Source organism: Sphaeramia orbicularis, chromosome 11 (genome assembly GCF_902148855.1).
Source record: "Sphaeramia orbicularis chromosome 11, fSphaOr1.1, whole genome shotgun sequence".
Taxonomy (NCBI): Eukaryota; Metazoa; Chordata; class Actinopteri; order Kurtiformes; family Apogonidae; genus Sphaeramia; species Sphaeramia orbicularis.
In genome coordinates, this window is record NC_043967.1 from 55,141,840 (window position 1) to 55,164,492 (window position 22,653).

At 35.4% G+C, this 22,653-nt stretch overlaps 2 protein-coding genes across 2 annotated transcripts; both read left to right on the plus strand.

Annotated features, from left to right (window-relative positions):
- Positions 1–1,040: 1,040 nt before the first annotated feature.
- Positions 1,041–10,165, plus strand: cenpa (histone H3-like centromeric protein A). The gene is given in 7 exon segments (XM_030147698.1): positions 1,041–1,110; positions 2,901–3,019; positions 4,974–5,150; positions 6,254–6,375; positions 8,374–8,448; positions 9,705–9,800; positions 9,802–10,165. Coding segments are annotated over 5 exon segments (456 nt in total). The 5' UTR covers positions 1,041–1,110; positions 2,901–3,019; positions 4,974–5,020; the 3' UTR covers positions 9,835–10,165.
- Positions 10,166–11,541: 1,376 nt separating this feature from the next.
- LOC115428714 (LIM/homeobox protein Lhx9-like) lies at positions 11,542–21,560 on the plus strand. The gene is made up of 7 exons (XM_030147899.1): positions 11,542–11,910; positions 15,022–15,157; positions 16,035–16,237; positions 16,984–17,092; positions 18,592–18,727; positions 18,811–19,034; positions 20,281–21,560. Exons 2-7 carry the CDS (start codon positions 15,029–15,031, stop codon positions 20,656–20,658), a joined length of 1,179 nt encoding a protein of 392 aa, XP_030003759.1. The 5' UTR covers positions 11,542–11,910; positions 15,022–15,028; the 3' UTR covers positions 20,659–21,560.
- The last annotated feature ends 1,093 nt before the right edge of the window (positions 21,561–22,653 follow it).

Below are 22,653 nucleotides of genomic sequence, written 5' to 3' on the forward strand. Positions count from 1 at the left end.
GTATCATGAAGCAGATCGAGCCTCAGGTTTTTGGGTTTTTTTTTGAAGAATGAACAATTGAACAGTATATATACATAATAATATACATCAAAGAAAGGATAGAAAATTTCACCATTCACAATATATTTTATTCTTCAAATATATAGAAACACATGTAAGTAAAAAATATATATATATAAGAAAAGAAAACTTGAGCGTATAATCTTATTTAATTTGTATAATTTATATTTATACGTCAAGCATTTTTTTAATGTTAAAACTATTAGTATCATGAAGTAGCTCGAGCCTCAGTTTTGTTTTGTTTTTTTGTTTGTTTTTTTATATTTAAACTTTATTAGTATCATGAAGCAGCTCGAGCCTCAGTTTTTTTGTTTGTTTGTTTTTTTGTTTGTTTTTTTATATTAAAACTTTATTAGTATCATGAAGCAGCTCGGGCCTCAGTTTTCTTGTTTGTTTGTTTTTTTGTTTGTTTTTTTATATTAAAACTTTATTAGTATCATGAAGCAGCTCGGGCCTCAGTTTTTTTGTTTGTTTTTTTTGTTTGTTTTTTTATATTAAAACTTTATTAGTATCATGAAGCAGCTCGAGCCTCAGTTTTTTTGTTTGTTTGTTTTTTTGTTTGTTTTTTTATATTAAAACTTTATTAGTATCATGAAGCAGCTCGGGCCTCAGTTTTCTTGTTTGTTTGTTTTTTTGTTTGTTTTTTTATATTAAAACTTTATTAGTATCATGAAGCAGCTCGAGCCTCAGTTTTTTTTTGTTTTGTTTTGTTTTGTTTTTTTATATTAAAACTTTATTAGTATCATGAAGCAGCTCAGCCTCAGTTGTCATTTAAACTCAACTTCCTGCTTCTTTAGCGTCAGTTGGATGGAGCACTTCATCTGTACACCGGGATAAACAGGTTGTTCTAGACCGTTGGAAATCTTGGTCCCCGCCCGCTTCTCGTATATATGTACAGTCACCGAGCGTCCCCACAGGTAGTGACGTATCCCCTAGCTCTTCGCTGATTGGTGGAGCTGTCGGTGTGGAGTTGTTTGAATTTCCGTTGGGTCAGAGCTGGAGTCTAATGTCTGACATCGGAGGTTTTTGGTCAAAGGCATCACTTTAAAGGTAATTTTCTATTTTATTTGAATGCAAACTTTACTTTTGTGCTTTAGGAAACGTTTTAATAAGAACGAGAGTTTGCGTAAATGTAAAATTACCCTTAACGTGAGCCGTAAAGTTAGCTAACTAACAACAGGCAACCGTTAATTTCACAGATGAAAACACCAACTGTCATGTTTTTCTTCTTAATTTAACATTAAACTAATATTCCAGCAGAGTTTTAATATTAGTTTTACATCCTATTATGTCCCGTGTCTCTGTATAATCTACTATTAATGTGCATAAGAATTAAAAGTGGGAGTTTTAATGTGATATTAGAGTTTTAATAGTTAAAAAAAAGCAGGACGTGTCGTAAAAATTCCAGCAAAAACTCAGTAATTTAAGCCTTTAAAGAATTTATTCAATATTGTGTTGTTCTTTCTTCAAGGATATAGCAAGTAAAAAATTGTTAGTGTTTCAAGGTGAGAAAAATGTGTAACTTAATGGAGTGAAATTTAACGTATAAAACAATAAACCAATGTTTAAATGTCTTATTTTCAGTCATTTTCTTGTCAGAGTATAAATATATATTATATTTCATTAATGTATCAATAAACTGATCATATTCAAGTCATAATTCAACAGAAATGGTAAACAAGATGTGTTTTTTTCCCAACTTTATCATCACTTTACAGCTTATATTATACATGTGTTTTTCTTGTGACATAACGTCTGATGATTTTTATAGATATGTCTAGTTTTTCTGGTTTTATTATTGGTTTTTGTTTCAAACGTACTTTTTTGTCAACTTTTTTATTGAATAATGAACAGTTGAACAGTATATTTACATAATATTACATCAAATTAGGATAAAAAAAAATAGTCACATTTCACAAAATATTTTACATTTCCAATATATAGATACAAATGTAAGTTAAAAAATAAATAAATAAATAAATAAAAATAATAATATTAATAAATCGAAAATAAAATAAAAAAGCTTGAGGTATAAAAATAGAAATTATATAGCTTCAATAAGATTATGTACTTGACACAGTCTTTTATTTTACTTGCTTTGGAGTTTATAATGTTCTTCAAATTATCTAAATAATTGGAAAAAAGTGCTTTAGAAACAATAATATTTGGACGCTGGTGTGCAAATTTAGTGCAATGAATGTGAAATTTGGCAAATATTACAAAAACCTTGATGATATATCTTTTTTTCTGGATTTATTTTATCAATTTGTGAAAGGCCAAATAAAACATGTTGAAAGTTCAATTTACACGAAGGGTCAATTTTGGTATCGATGAAGTTATTTGAAACAATCCAAAATGCATGCGAGTGGGTGCAATCCCAAAATAAACAAGGAGAGTGCAGACCTCCACCAAGACAGATCCTGTGTTCAAACCTAAGTTATTTTTTTTTACAGACATTATAGTTTAAGATCCAGTTTAAATGTTCATATTTTTAGTTCAGAACTAACAACATAACATTATTTTTGTGCAATCCCAACAAAAAAACTAACATTATTTAATAAGAGTGTTAAATAATAATAAATGAAATATAAACAAAAAAGAAAAACAAAAATGAACCTCTACAATATCTGCATTTGAATAAATATCTAAGAATATCGATATAGTACTTTTTAATATCGATACAGTATTGTGAAATGAAATATCGCGATATGTTGTAGAACCGATCTTTTCTTTCAGCCCTACTCATAATCCTCCTGATGGTTCACTCCCAGGTTTCAGACCCTTCCCACAATGCATTTGGATGCAGATAAAACAGACCTGTGTTCATGCTTCCTCTGCAGGTGTTGAATCAGAGCGGTTCGATGAGACCAGAGCTACGTTTGCTCTCATTGGATGTGGATTTTTCTCCGTCTCTGATTGGCTGCGAGGTTGAGTCTGATTGGACGATTGTTAACTGAAGGTAAACAGATGTTCTTTTTGTCTTCTTTTCTTCTTACATGATTCTTTGTCTTCAGCTTTATTTACTCATCCATGTTTGATTTCATTAGGCTGATGGATGATGACTAGACCAGGGGGAAAATATTCAATTCCCTTGTTTCTGATTGGGTAATAAACGACACTGAGGACAAATGAAAAGTTCCTATGTAGGAGTGTAAAAAAAATATCGGTTCTCCAATATATTGCGATATTTTATTTCACAATACTGTATCAATTTTAAAAGTACTGTATCAATATTTTTAGATATTTATTCAAATGCAGATATTGTGGAGGTTCATTTTTCTTTTTTGTTTATATTTGATTTATTCTTATTTAACATTCTTTTATTAAATAATGTTCATTCCTTTGTTGGGATTGAACTAAAATAATGTTCTGATGTTAGTTGTGAACTAATAGAATATGAACATTTGAACAGGATCTGAAACTGGAATGTCTGTAAAACAGAATTTCAGTTTGAACACAGGAACATTTTGTGATAGAACATTAGATCCTGTTGGGATCAAATAAAAACGTGTTTAGTGTTGGTGCATATTTCTGGGGTAATTCCATTCTTCCAGGAAATAATCTTTTAAAAAAGAAACAAAACCAATTTAAAAAAACTGCCTTTTTAACAGTATTGTGATATATCGCATCATGATCCTAGTTTTGTGATTTGTATCGTATCGCCAGATTCTTGCCAATACACAGCCCTATTCCTATGAATAAAAATGAACACATTAGTGCACTTTAGAGGCTGAAACACAGACATAGAATAGAATAGAATAGAATAGAATAGAATAGAATAGAATAGAATAGAATAGAATAGAGAAGCAGAAATAGTCATAAATTAATTCAGTGTATTTAAAGAAAAAAACAAAAACAAAACTCCAATGTGGTGTTTCACTGTGGACATTTTTTTTCCCCTTTATTTACCCTGGCAAGCAATTAAGAGCAGATTCTAATTTACAAATGCAGCCTGATCAAAGAACAATGGTTACTTAAGGGGTAGGTGATGGGGGGGGGGGGGGTGTTAAAATAAAAACAAGGTTATACAATACACAGAAACAAACAGTTAATAAATAAATACATTACAACAATCACAGTGAGACATGTGAGAGACAAATACTCAACTGTGGAAATGGTTATTTCACAGGTAAATATTGTTTAAAGTCTTCATTTGATACAAGATGAAGCTGTAAGTGAACATGCTGCTGCAGACAGTGACGTTTAACCCTTAAAGAGCTGAACATCCACCGGCGACCAAAACCATCTACTGATCTAAACTGTTTAATACCTGCTGATCCACTAATCCTATCAATCCATGTCAATAATCAGTGTAAAATACAGTTCTTCATCTTTTCATGGTCATCAGATATGACCCATTTGGATGTTCAGAGGCCCCGTAGTTACCGTGGAAACACCATCATCTTCTACAACATTGATTCACCAGTAAAACCCATGGAGTTGGATCAATGACAGTGGATGGACACACTGGGTTTATGTTCAGTTAATGAGAGATTTGCTGAAAATGTCACTTTTTCTTCACTTTTCTCTGTTTCTGATAAAATATCCTTTAAATTTATTCTGATCTTTTATGAAAATACCTGATTTTCTCTGAAAAAAACACAAAATACAGAGGTTATATAACTAATAATAATAATTTAACTTGTCGTAATCACATATAAAGTCATATTTTATGACATTTTAATTTGTCACAGATGACGAAATATGTCTGTTGTGTTATGTGTCAAATAAAACTAAACTATGCTTTGAGCTGTAGACAAAACGTCCTGACATTTGACATTTTTGTCCTCATGGGATGGATTTAAAGCATCAAGCCTGAGATGATAAAAGATAAAAACAGAAAAACAGAAACTAAAATGTATCTTATGAAGATGTTATTGTTTTTTTGTTGTTGTTTTTTTTATGTTTCGCAGTAACCGGTTGCAGATCTTTTCTCGTCTTTACCCGGGTGTCAGACGTCATGAAACACGATACGTCTTCCAGCCGGCGGAAAGGCACCACCCCCAAACGCCGCCCGCCACAGCCGCCGCCTCCGCCCAGACCTTCAGGTTCAGGGTCGGGTCGGTCCCCGAGACGGAGCGGAGCGTCAGGTGAGGACGAGGACGACCGTTCAGGACTCAAGCAGATTGTCTTCAGTCTAGATTCATCTGTACATTATTAGTATTAGTATTATTTGGACAATTACCTCCTGAATAAAAGTTAAAACAATTCAATCAACTCTTTATTTCCTACACCTTAAATTCACATCCTGAAATCCAAACACATTTCAATGAGTCCGTTTATATCACCATAGTAATCAGATAAAATTATCACGGTTATCATTATTATCGCGGTATTGTTGAAATTGTGCTCAAAATGTTCAAAAAGTACTAATACACACACTGAAATAATTTAACCAAGTTGTATTTTGAAAATAAATAAATAAATAAATAAATAAAATAATTGGCACAGTGTCCCTTCTGTTGCAGAAACATTCAAATATTAACCCTTAGTGGTCTGAGTCTGTTTTGGTCATTTTTCAGTCCTTTTGATTTTGTCTTTATATACTATATAAACAAATGTTTACTATACCCATGTTTGGGATCTTGTTTTTTTTTTCAGCACAACACTTTTTATTATTTTATTTTTTCACTTTAACCTACTATATCAACACAAAAGGCCAGAAAACAAAAAATATATATATAAAATCCGATTTGAAAAATGTATATACTTTATTGCATAAATAACACACAGATGCTTAACGAACCTTTTCAAAGACTTTAAAAGTGAATATTGGTTCCAAATATGAGGTATAGAAAATTAAAATTGTAATAAATTAAAACTATACTCAAATATTTGACATAAAAGCAGATCTTTACATCAGCGTTTTCTCTGGAAAAGTGCAGTAATCAAACACGGTTATCATGAGAATTAGAATTTAAACAGTAATACTAACCGTCTGCAATTTTACCGTGGTTTATTGTTTTACCGATAATCGTTACATCCCTAATTCTGAACATCAACTGCTGCTTCATACTGAATAAACCACTGTGTTCTGGGTGATTCTTGTTTTCAGTGACACATATTTTATTTCTGTTTTATTGCTGGTTGATGTAGTATTTTCCATTTGGTGTTAAATGCAGTTAGTTTTCAGACTGTTGGAAGGTTCGTCTCTGATGTGTGGTTTTGGGTTTTTTTTGTTTTGTTTTTTCAGGGCGTCCTCCTGGGTCTCCCAGGAAGAGAAGGTTTCGTCCTGGAACCAGGGCCTTGATGGAAATCCGTAAATACCAGAAGAGCACCAGCCTCCTGCTCAGGAAGGCCCCCTTCTCTCGCCTGGTGAGTCCGACAGTAAACACTGACGATCACGTGTTGATTTTAGAGCTGAAACTAACGACTCAGTACTGGACTGTTCACGTTAGGAACTGCAAAAAAAACCCCATGGCTCTTATTTATGTGTGTAGGTTCTCATTTGCCCCAGTCATCGCTCTTTGTGGTAGTTCTACTGGGTTCAACTGGACTGGGTTAGCTCTGTTGAAAACGTTTCGTGAACATTTTCAATACAGCTACCCCAGCTACCAAGAAGGCTCTAATTTATATTCACTGTATAAATAAAATACTGCAGACGTTGGAGGGACAGACGAGGGTTTATTGAACACTGGTTGTTTTATTGAAAGATTAACGGAAATCTTAACTGATGGCTCTGTCTCACTCATCCACCCTCTCTCTCTTTTCCTGCTCTCACCTCTCACACACACACACACACACACACACACTGGCTCCGCCCCCATACCTTTTCTCACCCACTCACCTGTCCGTCACAGCCCCATACACACTCAGTGCGTTACAGACAGTAACAGCTGAACTTTCCAACAGTAACAGATCAGTTACTGCAGGGTCGTTAACGCATGTCGTGTTTCATGTTTAGAATTGACTCGGTCAGAGCGGTAGCGTGTTGTGGAGAACACGTCTGCTGATTCTGCACAAAGCCATCCAAGGTTCCCGTCGTCTTAACACTGCAGAACTTTTATTGTGAAATTGTCGACGAAATGACAACTTTACTCTTTGAATTGTCACAATCCTACATGCACACACACACACACACACACACACACACACAGTAATAGACTCACTACTAGCATGGGAAACAACAATGTTAGGAGGTTCGTCTAAACCACAGGTGTCAAACATGCGACCCGGGGGCCAAATCTGGCCCGCCAAAGGGTCCAGTCCAGCCCTTGGGATGAATTTGTGAAATGCAAAAATAAGATATGAACAATTCTTTTAGTTCAGGTTCCACATTCAGAACAATTCAATCTCCAGTGGGCAGGATTCAGTCAAATACTAATAACATAATAATAACATAGAACTAATGACAACTGCAAATGTTTCTGTTTGTAAATGTAATTACTTTAATGTATTTACACTAAAACAAAGTATGATTTTGCAAAAAATATGAATAACCTGAACAAATATGAACAACCTGAAATGTCTGAAGAGAAGTAAGTACAATTTTAACAGGATGTTTTGTGTGTTTGTAGATCCACTGTGATCTGTAAGTTATTATGAACATGTGTAAATAATAAACTGAGGCAGAATACGTATTGTTAAAATTACACTTGTCTATTCAGTTTGTTCATGTTATTCACATCTTTTGAAAGGATAGTTTGTAGATGGAAACCTTTTCATGATGTAATTTTACTTTTTTCACTCTAAAACACAGAGAAAAGTTTGGAGTTGACATTATTTATATATTATTCTGTTATTATTTGACTGGTTCGGCCCACTGCAGATCAAATTTAGCTGAATGTGGAACTGAACTAACATGAGTTCGACACCTCTGGTCTAAACCTTCCTAAACGTGTTTCCTCTGTAAATGTTCGCTCATACTTGAAGTGGTCCTGTGGTCCATCAGGCTCAGCTGCAGATCAGACATCTGACAGTTTTCACGGTGGTGTCACATATGAAATGTTTGGACCAGTTGTTTCTTGCAGCCTCTTTCAGCTGCGTCTACCGCTGACCCTGTTCCTGGTCGTTAGTGAATCAGAGATTTGGGAAAAGTCAGATGTGTCCCTCTGACCCACTCCAGCCGGCTACAGTCAAACCTGTTTAACATGAAATTACATGGGATACAAACGACGACGTCACTAATGACCCGTCCACAACTAAATTAGACGTTGACTAATTTTTACCGTCAATTAGTGGTTGCAGCAGTAGTCGACATCAGAGGGTTCACTGGCCGGTGAACATCCTCTAGTGACTTGTCACATGTAACGTCCTCATATTGTTGTTCTGAAGCTCCTCCTTTGTAAAGTTCATGAATGCTGTTTGTTTCAGGTGCGTGAGGTGTGTCAGAGTTTCTCCAGACATGCTCTCCGATGGCAGATGTACGCCATTCTGGCCCTTCAGGAGGTGAGCAGCATCAGTGGCGGAGCGTGGTGTTTGGTCACTTGATCATCAGTTTAGAACAGGGGCGTCAAACATCCAAAGTCCACAGTTACACAGAAAAAATAAAAGCTCATTTTTCACAATTTGTTTTAGGTCAGAACTCAGAAGTTGTTCATTTTTGTCTGACTGTTTAAATATTCTGGTCCATCTAAAATCTAAAACCATCCCATAATAAACAGTGTTAAATTCCTACACTAACACCCTTCACCCAAGTGAGTACAAAATACACACTGACATTTGACGTAGAACCAAAAATAATAATAATATGAACCAATGTTGGTGCTAATTATTGACATATAACAGGAGGAAAAAACTAATTATTATGAATGAATGAATGAAATCTTTATTTCGAACATGTAGACGGTGAAATCAAAACAAAAATCAACCAACAAAATATAAGTACTGGTACATAAATGATTGATAAGCAAACAAACTACAAACAATAAATAAATAATAATAGTAATAATAAATAAATGATAATGAGATAAATAAAACAAATGAAATGAAATTATAAATGCTCGAAAAGGAGTAGGAAGAAGTAAAAACTTATGTACACCTACCCCCAATTTCTATTCCTTATGATCACTATATAGCAATTATTATTTTGTATGAATATCAATACTACAACAACAACAGTTTAACAATATCACATATCCTTTTCCTTATATACACTAATATGATAATACCCATTTACAACTTATACTACCAGATATTAATACTAGATATTAATAAAAACTTCTAAAAAACAAAACAAACAAAAACACATTTACATATATAATATAAATACATATAACATTATATATTGTCCCATATAGGAATAATTGTTTTGTATATAAAATGTGGTTTGTTTCCATTACAAACATGACATTTAGAGGGTTAAAAGTATGACAGCTATTGAATATTTGTTATTTTAATTTATGGCTCAAGCTGATGGAACACAAAAAAGTGTGAAAGTAAAAAACAAACTGTATGAGTAATGTTTGGATATTTCTATGAGGCTGTGCAGATGATGCGTTCTGGTGGTTAGGGTCCGAACCTGTGATACTGAGGGTTAAAGTGTGAAGTTCTGACAGAGACGATCATGCGTTCCCCATCGTCTGGTCATATTTAGGCTGCTTTTGTCATTCTCAGAGGTTTCTGCCCTGTTTACTACGTGAGCCTTGACCTGGAATCAGGGCTTAAAGGGTTCTCAAAGGTCATTTTCTTCTTCTCCTTCTCAGGCGGCTGAATCGTTTCTCGTCATGTTGTTCTCTGACGCCAACCTCTGCGCCATCCACGCCAAGAGGGTCACCCTGTTCCCACGCGATGTGCAGCTTCGCCCGAAGGATCCGCGGCGTCGAGAACTTGTGAAAGCCACCGACCGACCAGGACTTTAAAAAAAAACAAAAAAAAACTGTGTTTTATTCGCCGTGGGACGGTCGTCTTCACGTTTTTATGCCTGCGTCCTGGGACGAAACAGAAAACCGACAAAACGCTCACGGGTTCACGTCTGCGATGGATGAAATGTTGTAAATGAGCCCGAACCAAGCCGAGTTTGGACCTGAAACCAGGATTAAAGCTTCAGCCCAAGGAGTTCCTCCACATTTTTAATGTTTCCAAACCTTCAGCAGCAGTGAATTCATCAGTGACTGGGAAAGTGGAACGGATTCTTTTATTGTTTTTTTCTTTTTTTTTTTTTTGGTTTGAGGTCATCATTTTATGTACAAACAGTATCATCTGTTTGTGCATAACTCCACTTTTTGGTCTGAAATGATTCAAAACAAAGCCGTCGTTGAGCCTGGTCACTGCTCTGTTTGGTCTGTAGGAAACACAAATCCAAATTTAGTCTGTAGTTTAAATTAAAACAGTGCGACACGTCACTGCTCATTTTAGCGTGTTTTTTTTGTTTTATTCGTCTGTGACAGCAGTTCCAGGTGTGACTGATCTCAGGTTTCCTGCGTTTATGTGGGAAACATGCTCTGCGATGGGATTTTAATGGTTCCGCTCGTGGATGAATTCACTGGCGCTTCACCGCTGAAAACTAAAAAACTGTTATTGTGTTCATTTTGTTGATTATTTCGGTCTCTTTTTTTTGCTAATTTTCTTGATTATTGTGTAATATTTTTTGTTCAATTTTTCAATTATTTTGTTCATTTTGTTGATTATTTTGTCCATTTTTGTTCATTTATTGATTATTTTGTTCATTTTGTTGATTATTTTGATTTTTTTTTTACTCATTCGTAGATTTTTTTGTTCATTTTATTGATTATGTTGGTTATTTCGGTCTTTTTTTTTTTTTTTACTTTTTTAATTTTGTCAATTTTAGTCCATATTTTGAAACATTTTTTGTTCATTTTGTTCATTATTTTGCCAGTTTTTGTTCTATATGTTGATTACTTTGTCAATTTTTGTTCATTTTTTAAATTATTTTGTTGATTTTTTTTTTTTGGTCTTTTTTTTTACTCATTTTGTAGATTTTTTCTTCTTTTTATTGATCATTTTGTTGATTACTTCGGTCTTTTTTTTTTTTTCAAAATTTTTTTTGATTTTTTTTTGTCAATTTTTATTCTACTTGTTGATTATTTTGTCAGTTTTTGTTCATTTTTTAAATTATTTTGTTCATTTTGTTGATTATTTTATTGATTATTTCGGTCTTTTTTTTTTCTCTTTTTTTTTTTTGAAGCTGTTTCATGAAATGAACCATGATTCTAAACCTAGAGAAGTTGTAGACTCTTCAGTGTTTTATGTGCAGAACAGACTCGTTTTCCTGCTGTTTATTAATTGGTGTCGTGTGTTTTATTAATCGTCTTGTATATTATTGATTATTATCGTCCTTCAAGGGTTTGAGCTGAATTCATTGTTAATAAACTGTAAGATTTTTCTAATATGTATTTTGGTTTAATTCATCTAAATCTGTTCTGATCTCAGTTCTTTCTGTGTTTGAACTCTGTGACCAGTGCTTGTGTTTTTTTGTTTTTTTTTTGTTTAACAGGTGAAAGTGAAAACGCAGCTTCGGTCCAAACGCCATCGGGGGACGTCTCCGTTTCGGTCCCACGCGTCCCTTAAACGCCCTCTGTCTTTTTTTTAATTGGTCCCCTGACACCGCCCCTCCACCCATCTGCTCGCCGGGCGGCCAATCAGATCGGTCCCTGCCTACCTGAGACCGGAGACACCTGGGCCGCTTGTTTACGGCTGTGTCCCCGAGCGTCGCCAGGGGAACCGAGGAGGCAGGACGGACGGACGGACGCCGCCCGGGAACGCTATTGGACGAGGATGAGGTGGAAGCAAAAAGAGAGAGAGAAAAAGAGACCGGTCCCAGAATCCACACCTGGACCACCTGGACTCACCTGGACCACCTGGAGGGTCACAGCACAACATCATCCTAGAGGGTCTGAACGGAGCGCGCTCAGTGGAACACCAGCAGAACGTCCCCCAGCAGCAACAGCAGTAAGACCTGATCAGCTGTTTATACTCGTTTATTTGTGACGCTTTAACCTTCGATTCCAAAAGGCCTCAGAGATGGTTTGGACTTCATTCTCCCACAATTTTTGTTCATTTTTTAAATTATTTAGTTACTTTTGTTGATTATTTTGGCTGTTAATACTCATTTATTACTGTCACATTTTGTCACTTTAAACCTTTGCTTCCAAAATGCATCAGAGATGGTTTGGACTTCATTTTTCTCACAGTTTTTCTTTTTTTTTTGTACATTTTGTTGATAATTTTGTCCATTTTTGTTAATTTTATTGATTACTTTGTTCATTTTGTTGATTATTTTGTCAATTTTTGTTCATTTTTTAAAAATTATTTTGTTCATTTTGTTGATTATTTCAGTCTCTTTTTTTTTTACTAATTTTGTTGATTATTTTGTCAATTTTTGTTCATTTTTTAAATTATTTTTTCATTTTGTTGATTATTTTTTCAATATTTGTTCATTTTTAAAATAATTTTGTTCATTTTGTTGATTTTTTTTGTCAATTTTTGTTCGTTTTTAAATTACTTTGTTCATTTTGTTGATTATTTTGTCCATTTTTGTTAATTTTAATTAGTTTGTTCATTTTGTTGATTATTTCAGTCGCTTTTTTTTTTACTAATTTTGTTGATTATTTTGTCAATATTTGTTCATTTTTTTTTTTATTATTTTGTTCATTTTGTTAATTATTTCACTCTTAATAATTATTTTGATTATTTTGTTGTTTTTTTTTGTAATTTTCAAAAAAAAATTGTTCATCTTTTTTATTTTTTTGTCGATTTTTGTTCATTTTATTGATTATTTTGTTGATTATTTCAGTCTTTTTTTTTTAAAATTAATTTCATTGATTATTTTGTCAATTTTTGTTCTTTTTTTTTTTTTACATTATTTTATACATTTTGTTGATTTTTTTGTCAATTTTTGTTCATTTTGTTGATTATTTCAGTCTCTTTTTTTTTACTAATTTTGTTGATTATTTTGTCAATTTTTGTTCATTTTTTAAATTATTTTTTCATTTTGTTGATTATTTTTTCAATATTTGTTCATTTTTAAAATAATTTTGTTCATTTTGTTGATTTTTTTTGTCAATTTTTGTTCGTTTTTAAATTACTTTGTTCATTTTGTTGATTATTTTGTCCATTTTTGTTAATTTTAATTAGTTTGTTCATTTTGTTGATTATTTCAGTCGCTTTTTTTTTTACTAATTTTGTTGATTATTTTGTCAATATTTGTTCATTTTTTTTAATTATTTTGTTCATTTTGTTAATTATTTCACTCTTAATAATTATTTTGATTATTTTGTTGTTTTTTTTGTAATTTTCAAAAAAAATTGTTCATCTTTTTTATTTTTTTGTCGATTTTTGTTCATTTTATTGATTATTTTGTTGATTATTTCAGTCTTTTTTTTTTTTAAATTAATTTCATTGATTATTTTGTCAATTTTTGTTCTTTTTTTTTTTTTTACATTATTTTATACATTTTGTTGATTTTTTTGTCAATTTTTGTTCATTTTGTTGATTATATTGTCATTTTTAAAATTATTGTGTTCATTTTGTTGAGTATTTTGGCTGTTAATAGTCATTTCTTACTGTCACATATAGTCCCTTTAACCCTTTGACCATTAGACTCATGTTAGTTCAGGTTCAAACCAGTAGAATCAAAAGTGGATCAGAACGAGTAACATAAGAACCTATAAATAATAGTACACATATTCAGTGTGCAAAAGTTACGTTACATAATGAAAATCTGAATAACCTATACAACCATGTACAATCTGGAGCAATATAATAATTTAATTTAATATTTCATTTAATTTTAATAACTACATTATGTAATTTTTTTTTCTTTGCTTTTCTGTTGTGGAAAAAATTCTTAGACCATAAAAAATAATCAAAAACAATGGTTTAGTAATCCATTACTAACTCCTGTGTGTATCATGTGACTAAAACAGACAGAAAAGAAAGCATGGAATGAATAAAAGCACAGTTTTTGTCAGTACAGTGACAAAGATATTTGATGATGATGAAATTCTTTATTCAGTCATCACAGAATACAGCCAGTGTCAACACTCCAAACATTCCCCACAGGTGAGTGAGTGCACAGGCCCAGGCAGAAGCAGAACGTTCATATTAAGGCCTGTCCTACAGAACACATTCAGCTACCCAGCATCCAATATAGGAAAAAGAAAAAAACAGCAATGCAACAAACAAGTAAAAACATAAAGAAAAAGTTAAACTAAACCAGAAAAACAGAAAACATAACCAACCAAATTAATGGTGATTTAATGTAGAGTCGAGAATAGATTATTTACTTATTACTTATTAGATCTTAACAGTTGTATCCTTCAAAAATTGCCCTACGTACCATTTTTTTTTTTTTTTTTTTTTTTTTTTTTTTTTTTAATATCAAAAATGAGCTCCACATTCTGAAATCCATGCTGGCCTCATTCCATAGTTTAACTCCAACAACAGATATATATCTGCTTTTAGTCTGTTTTCTGACATTTTCTTTTTTCTTTTTCCTTTTTCTAGCTTTTATTGATGGAAGAACTGAAGTGATTTTGGTTATTACCAAGAAAACATGTTAAATGGATAGATATCAGCTCTGAAATTAAACTACTATGAGCTATTTTTGTTGTTTTTATTATATTTGTCCAAACAAGTGGACCTTTAGTTGGACCAGGCATTAAAACTGAAGAAAACAAGGGGTGGTCTAATCATTTTTTCCACGACTGTATATTGTCCATTAAAACATCAGATAAGCAGGACTTTGGACATTAATCTTCTTAAAGTCTGTGACATTGAACACATTTAATCTGAGGATCATTTATAATAAATATAGAATAAATAAATCAGTGATATTAACATGAAACCAGATTCAATCTAATGTAAAGCTTTAAATCCACATTAAAATTCCAAACCAAAGAAGAGGACGCCGCTGTTGTGTTGAATGACACCTGAACACATGGGGGTCAAAGGTCACAGGGTTCAGACGTCTTCAGAAACGCTTTAATGAGTCTATTTTTGATCCCGTTTAACGAGGCTGTGATTCGAGTGGATGGATGATTATTACCTGTGCATCCTCAGGACAATCATGACATTAGCAGACGACCGCGCGCTGGAGGAGCTGTTGTACGGAGGTGACCTTGGAGACCAGGTCGAGGGGGTGGAGCCTGTGTGCGCTGCTGCCACCGGGATCCGGGAGAACGCCACCACGGACAACGTAAGGAGCTGAGGATGGGCGTTATTATTAAGAATTATGATCAATAACATTATTATTATTAAACTACTACATGATTAAAGATGACGACAGGACAGATTTAATATTTAATCACAGGAACGTTTACTTTAAAATATACATTTTATTAGTGAATTATTCAACCTGAAGGATTTCACACAATACACTAGTCATGTGTTTATACTTCAGCAGAGTACACAAATAGTACACAAACAGCACATAAGTAGTACACGCCAACAACGGTCTTTATTTTCAGTATTTTGGATCATTTGGATCTGATGCTGTTTTATATCAGGAAAAACAAAACACTGATGAAAACAATGAACAGAATAGGATACAGAGTAATTAATAAAATACTACTACTGCTAGTACTACTAATACTACTACTACTACTACTAATAATAATAATGATAATGATAATAATAATAATAATAATAATAATATTACTACTACTGCTCCTACTCCAAGTATTATTACTACTACTAATACTACTGCTAGTACTACTAATACTAATACCACTACTACTACTACTACTACTACTAATACAATTACTACTACTACTACTACTAATACTATTATTACTACTGATACAACTACTAGTAATAATACCATTGATACTACTATTATTACTTCTACTACAAGTTTTACTTCTACTAATATTACTACTACTACTACTACTAATACCACTACAACTGCTGCTACTCCTACTTCAAATATTACTTCTATAAATGGTAATACTACTTCTACTTCCACTGTTTCTAATACTTCTACTCCACTCAAAGACACTAAAAACCAAACTTGTGTACATATATTTGTCCTGTGTACATATATTTGTCCTGTGTACATATATTTGTCTCTCCAGACTCTGACGGCGGTGTCCATCCAGGAGCCAATCATCTGCGGCGGCTGTGGCGAGCAGGTGTGCGATCGCTTCTTCCTATTGGCTGCCGGCAGGGTGTGGCACAACGTGTGCCTGCGCTGCAGCCAATGCCAGTGTGAGCTGCAGACACACCCCTCACTGTTCTGGAGAGACGGAAACATCTACTGCCTCCTGGACTACTGCAGGTGAGAGTGTCGCCATGGTTACAGACGGTGCACACGCTCAGATTGGTCTGAACTCCTGGATCTGAATGTGTGATGTCGTCATAGGTTTGTGTGTGAATTTGACTGTGATTTACAGACGGAAGAAGAAGCAAAAACAGTTTAAAAAGTAAATAAAAAGAAAAACTCCAGAGTAAAAATATTGAAACTTTCCTCAATTTGAGTCACTATTAAATATAAACGTTTTAGGGAAAAGTCTGTAAAATGACATCTGACACTAATGAACAGAGGAAAAGGTATTTTCAACGCTTAAAACGGATGAATGTCAGTTTTTTTCAGGTGAATTTTATTTTCATAGTTTCATAGACTTTTATTGGTAAATGAATGAAAAAAAAAAAGAAAATGAACAAGAATGAAGGAAATAACTGACAAAATAAAGAGAATAATTAAGAAAATAATCATTGAATGAGATGAAGAGACTACTCCAAAAAAATTTATAACAGAAAATAGTTATTAAATTTAAAAAAAAAATAAGAAAATAAACAACAAAATGAAGAGAATCATCAAAATGACTAAAATAATCAATAAAATGAAGAAAATAATGAAAGACATGAACAAAAATAAACAGAAAATTGGTCATGAAACTGAGCCGGTCTCTGCCGTCTCATCCACGTCTCTGTCGTCTTATCTTTATCATTTCGTCCTTGTCTGTGCCGTCTCGTCCTATCGTCTCGTCCACGTCTCTGCCGTCTGGTCCTTGTCCTCCTCAGGTTGTTCGGAGGCGGTCAGTGCGCCCGCTGCCTTCAGCCAATCCCAGCGTCCGCTCTGGTCATGAGGTCCGGTGAGCTGACCTTCCACCCCCACTGCTTCTCCTGTCAGGTGACTTTCAGTTTTTCAGTATTCTCATTAGAGCCCGACTGATATGGGATTTTTGGGACCGATACCGATATTGGGGACTAAAAAAAAAGTCAATATGCATTATATCGGCCAATATCCGATATTGGCCGATAACCGATGTATATTGGCCGATATATGAGATAAGAGCATTGATCTACACAGGATATGATAATCTTATATTAGATAGTTGTGAACAGGTGGATTAACAGTTGCATGAATCTTTGTTTATCTCACACAGATAATGGACCCAACTGTAAACCTGTGTATAACAGTCTGATATCAGACCAGTCTGACCTGTGGAACCACAGGGTCTACATGTGGGAGTTTTTATGCTGAGGAGAGCAGACTTTTGAAAAAGATGTGAGTCTATATTTTATAAGTAGTCGCATAAAACTTGTTTGGTAAATCATTCTTTAAAATGTAAGCGACACCTACCTTTAATGAGTCCAACTACAAAGCAAACTATGCAATCACAAAAATAATTACAGCAAAAAATATGACTGAGCACACAATTCTGTTTTCACTCACAAATGTGGATGTGTCTGCCTCATAGCACTACAACTGCCCATGTAGACTAAGGACTAAACTGAGCATGTGCAGAGTGAATTAGGTGAGTCCTAAGTTGTTCCTGATTGGAGCAACTGCAAGAGTTACAACTGACCCGTGTTACAACTGTCCCCAGTCTCCCCTACACTATGAACACCCAGGCCTGTCTGCAGAATGAAACTGTGAGGGAGACAGGAAGTGCACAGACAGGGGTGTGTGGGGGGGGTGAATAGTTCATAAGACTGGGGGGGTAGTGGTCCGTGATCTTCGGAGGGGGGTGGGGGGTTCAGAGCAGAGCAGGGGGGATTAGCGGCCCATCCTTGTCAGAACATTGTGGGGGGGGGGGGGTAGCGGTCCATGACTCTGTGATTGTGTGTGTGCGTGCACGTGTGTGTGGGGGGGTGGTAGCATCATTGTCCGAGCGGAAGTGAAAGTGAAACTGACAGGCTTTACTGTTCCTCTAACTCTCCGGGCAGCGCACACACACACACACACACACGCAGGAGCAGTGAGTGACAGAATCTCCGCAACAAAAAAGTTCATACATCGGTTACATATTGGCCAATGTTGATTAATCAGTGATACGCTACAATTAATTGGCTGGCAGATTAATCGGTCGGGCTCTAATTCTCATTATTTTTTATTTATTTTCCTATAACATTTCTTTAATTCGATATCTTTGTCTTTAATTGTTTCTTTTTTAAATGTCTATTTTTATTTTACTTTTCTTTACTGTGGGACCAATAAAGTTTGTATTATATTTTGGGCAAATAAAAATAGTCTCCCAGAGCGAAAAAGTCAGTTGTTTCTGCAGATATCAGCTCAGTGTTTATTTTGTGTATGAATTAACACTGTGTGCGGCTCAAAAAAATAAAATAAAATAAAAATATACTAAAACTGAGTACAACCCTCATATGATCAAATGTCTTTTGCAGGAGTGTGATGTTGCTTTAATGCCCGGCAGCCTTTACTGCGTCCACGGTCAGAGCCTCTACTGTCAATCACATTACCATGGCAACGGGAGCGCGCCCTTGTCCCATGATGCTCAGCCTCGACCGAACCTGAAGGAAGGTCAGTGTGTTTCTGAGTCCGTCTGCGGAACAACAGAGACGCTCAGTCAGGTGATAGAACCGTCTTTTTGTCTTGGACCGCAGTCCAGAATGAGGGGGAGGAGTCTGTCAGCAGCCCCGAGCCGCGATTGGACGAAGGAGTGGCGGCGGGCGCGCGGGTTCGCAGGCGGACGAAGCGGATCAGGACGTGTTTCCGCAGCGAGCAGCTCCGAGCGCTGGAGTCGTACTTCGCCCAGAAACACAACCCCGACGGTAAAGACTGGACCTGCCTGGCACACAAGACCGGACTGCCCAAGAGGGTCCTGCAGGTGAGACGCACACCTGGGCCCCGCCCCCGCAGCGGGCTGAGGGCGGAGTCTCATTCTGTACGCACCAACGTTAATTGTTCCATTAGCTCTGCCGTCTGTTAATGTTCATCATTATCATCATGTCATTCTAAGGTTTTCCTTCTGTAATTGTTTTGTATGTTGTAGTATTTAATTATTTTATTCTTTTGTTTTTCACTTTCATTTGTGTGTCGTCTCATCAGCCTCTTTTCCACCGCAGGAACTTTTCCAGGAAATTTTACTTTATCGAAAACTTTGAAAAACAGCACATTTCCACCAAAATTACACAGTAAAAACTTTCCTTTGACCTCAGACTTTCCCTGAACAAAGTTCCAAGGGGGCGGGGCTGTGTACAATCTAATATTTATTTATTTATGGTATTGATAATTTCTTTCCTCCTACTTGAATTCTTTTTGCACAGAGCAGCTGTAACACACGATAATTTCCCCTGAGGTTCATAAATTATTCTGATTTCATTGTTTTCACATTTTGCTATTTTATCATCAGTTCTACCCAAGGTTATCTTTAACGAAAACTAACGAAATGACAAAAACTAGAATTGAAAAAACATTTTCGTTAACTGAAATAAATAAAAACTATAATTAACAGAAGAAAAGGATAATTAACTGAAACTGTATTGTGTGTTTACAAAACTAACTAAAACTATAAAAATTATGGATCAAATTTCTTTCGTTTTCGTCTTTGTCAGTGTCGGATTGATACGAAATCGATTTATTTCGCGCTTGGAATTTTATCTGCTGTCACCGTACGACACTTTTTGGTCCGTCACTTGTGTTCACTTGTGGTTTCCAGTCGTCTTCTGGTCCCCACTCTACCTGGAAACATGGAGACTAAAGCAGCAGAGTCCTGTCTGGGATTGATTTGAATACGACGACAGAGAAGAAGAGAAAAGAGACCACTAAACTACAACTAAACTAAAACTAAGCATTTAGAAAAAATGAAAACTAATAAAAACTATCAAACCTGCTCTAAAAATGAATTAAAATGAACTGAATTAGAGAAAAAAAAGTCCAAACTAAATAAAACTATAATGAAAAATCCAAACCTATTAGAACCTTGTTTCATTCACAGTTCTCCTGCTGAAGCGTCTTCACCTTTTATATAAACAGATGTTTTCTGTTTTCCTTCGGACTCGTCTCTATCAGCTGATTCTTCCGTTAACCCTCTGTTTTCTAAATCGTCTCATTATCTCCTTTGGTTCCCTCAGGTGTGGTTTCAAAATGCTCGGGCCAAACTGAGACGCTCCCTCTCCGCTGACGACTCCCAGGTCGGCTCCCCCTCCTCCACCCCCAGGGCCGTAACCGTGGCAACCAGCACCCCATCGCCAGCCCACTCCCCGGCCGACCAATCGCAGCCGTTCCCCGGCAGCACCATCGACCATCTGCAGCTGTCGCTGCTCACCGCCCCGCTCAGCCCGCCGGCCGCCGCCCAGTCCCAGCAGCTCCACAAGCCCACCTTCTACTTGGACTACGACTCCCACAATGCACCGGGTCGCAGCCCCTCCCTGGACGACGTCTACAGAGACTTAGGAGAAGGAGCGGAGGCCGAGGTGAACCCCGACAGTTTGTTCAGACGAATGTTTTAAAGCACGAGTAACGTCCAAACACCAGAAAATGAACATGTAGTTGAAACAAAAACAAACCACAGAGTAGACGAAGTGTAGAGTAGACGACTGAAACAATGCAAACATTTAGTACCTGTGTACCTGTACGTACCCACCTGTAAACAACAACGCAAACATTTAGTACCTGTACGTACCCACCTGCAAACAACAACACAAACATTTAGTACCTGTACGTACCCACCTGCAAACAACAATGGAAACATTTAGTACCTGTACGTACCCACCTGTAAACAACAATGGAAACATTTAGTACCTGTACGTACCCACCTGTAAACAACAACACAAACATTTAGTACCTGTACGTACCCACCTGTAAACAACAACACAAACATTTAGTACCTGTACGTACCCACCTGTAAACAACAACACAAACATTTAGTACCTGTACGTACCCACCTGTAAACAACAATGGAAACATTTAGTACCTGTACGTACCCACCTGTAAACAACTACACAAACATTTAGTACCTGTACGTACCCACCTGTAAACAACTACACAAACATTTAGTCCCTGTACGTACCCACCTGTAAACAACAATGGAAACATTTAGTACCTGTACGTACCCGCCTGTAAACAACAACACAAACATTTAGTACCTGTACGTACCCACCTGTAAACAACAACACAAACATTTAGTACCTGTACGTACCCACCTGTAAACAACAATGGAAACATTTAGTACCTGTACGTACCCACCTGGGGTCGGGCTGTTCTTACATCCATATTTAACTTCTGTTCTTCTACCTGTTCTACAGTTTCTGTTTTTATGCTAAATAAACCTTCACGTCATCACTTCGGTTCTCTGTGTTTCCTTAGAACGAAAACTGAACAAATATGAAGAAAAATGAAAAACCTCTAATTATCTAAAGGCTTTAATAATCACCTAAAATAGATGCTTAGTATTAGTTTTCAGCTGATTAATTGGTCTCATTAGTTTAGTTAATCCGTTTTGGTTTTTTTTATTTAACCAGGAAAAAAGCTCATTGATTAAAAATCTTTTTTTTTAAAGAGTGTTTTAACCAAAACAGCAGCAGAAGTTACACAAAATAGAACTGAGAGTCATACGTCCACACTAAAAATATACAAAAAACACAATAAAAGTCTGATCTAAAACTACAGATAAAACCCTCAAATAAGCCCATACATAGAAAACACCTTCAATAACAACAATGTTCCATAAAAGTCCAACATGCGGCCCGTGGGCCAAAACCGGCCGCCTGAAGGGTCCAGTCCGGCCCCCGGGATGAACGTGTGAAATACAAAAATTACACTGAACATATGAACAGTCAAGGATGTTCAAATCATTTAAGGTCGATTCAATCTAAAGTGTTTTTTTTTTGTAGTTTTGTTTGTTTTGTTTTGTTTTTTTCTCTCTCTCTTCTGCCCAGTTTACGCAGTTCTGGTTGTAGTTATTGTCACCATTATAATTGTCTCCATGGTTGTTGCTGTTTTGTTGATACTTTCTTGTGAGGGTCTTCTCCACCTTCTTCTCTCTTGTTCTCTCCCCTTCTTCTACCCCCCCACCCCCACCCCCCATGTCAGGTCCGGCATCGAAATGTGGTTCAACAGAACTCATAATAAACACAGTAGAATATCAAAGGGCGCTTCATATACTTTATGAAGTTACCCTTGGCAAAGCAAATTTGTTCAGCACCAAAAGGAACCAGACTACCATTCTGCTGTTAGAACGCTGGACAAGACAAGTAGGAAAAAAAATAAAGAAATAAATAAAGTGGGTCAGAACCAGTAAAATACTGACATAATAAACTATAAATAATGAATACCACAAACTATTTTCTTGGTTTTAGTGTAACAAAAAAAGTTAAATTACACAAAAATGTTGACATTTACAGACCAGCCTTTTACAAAAAATGTGAAAAATATGAACAACCTGAAATGTCTTAAGAGAAGTATGTGGAATTTTAACAATATTGTTCAGTTTTGTGCCATATTTC

Excerpts from the sequence above, each read along its gene's own strand:
- LOC115428714 (XM_030147899.1), top strand. The coding sequence starts at position 15,029 with ATGACATTAGCAGACGACCGCGCGCTGGAGGAGCTGTTGTACGGAGGT. Across the intron at positions 15,158-16,034 it reads AGAACGCCACCACGGACAAC|ACTCTGACGGCGGTGTCCAT; the intron begins GTAAGGAGCTGA and ends TTGTCTCTCCAG. Across the intron at positions 16,238-16,983 it reads TGCCTCCTGGACTACTGCAG|GTTGTTCGGAGGCGGTCAGT; the intron begins GTGAGAGTGTCG and ends TGTCCTCCTCAG.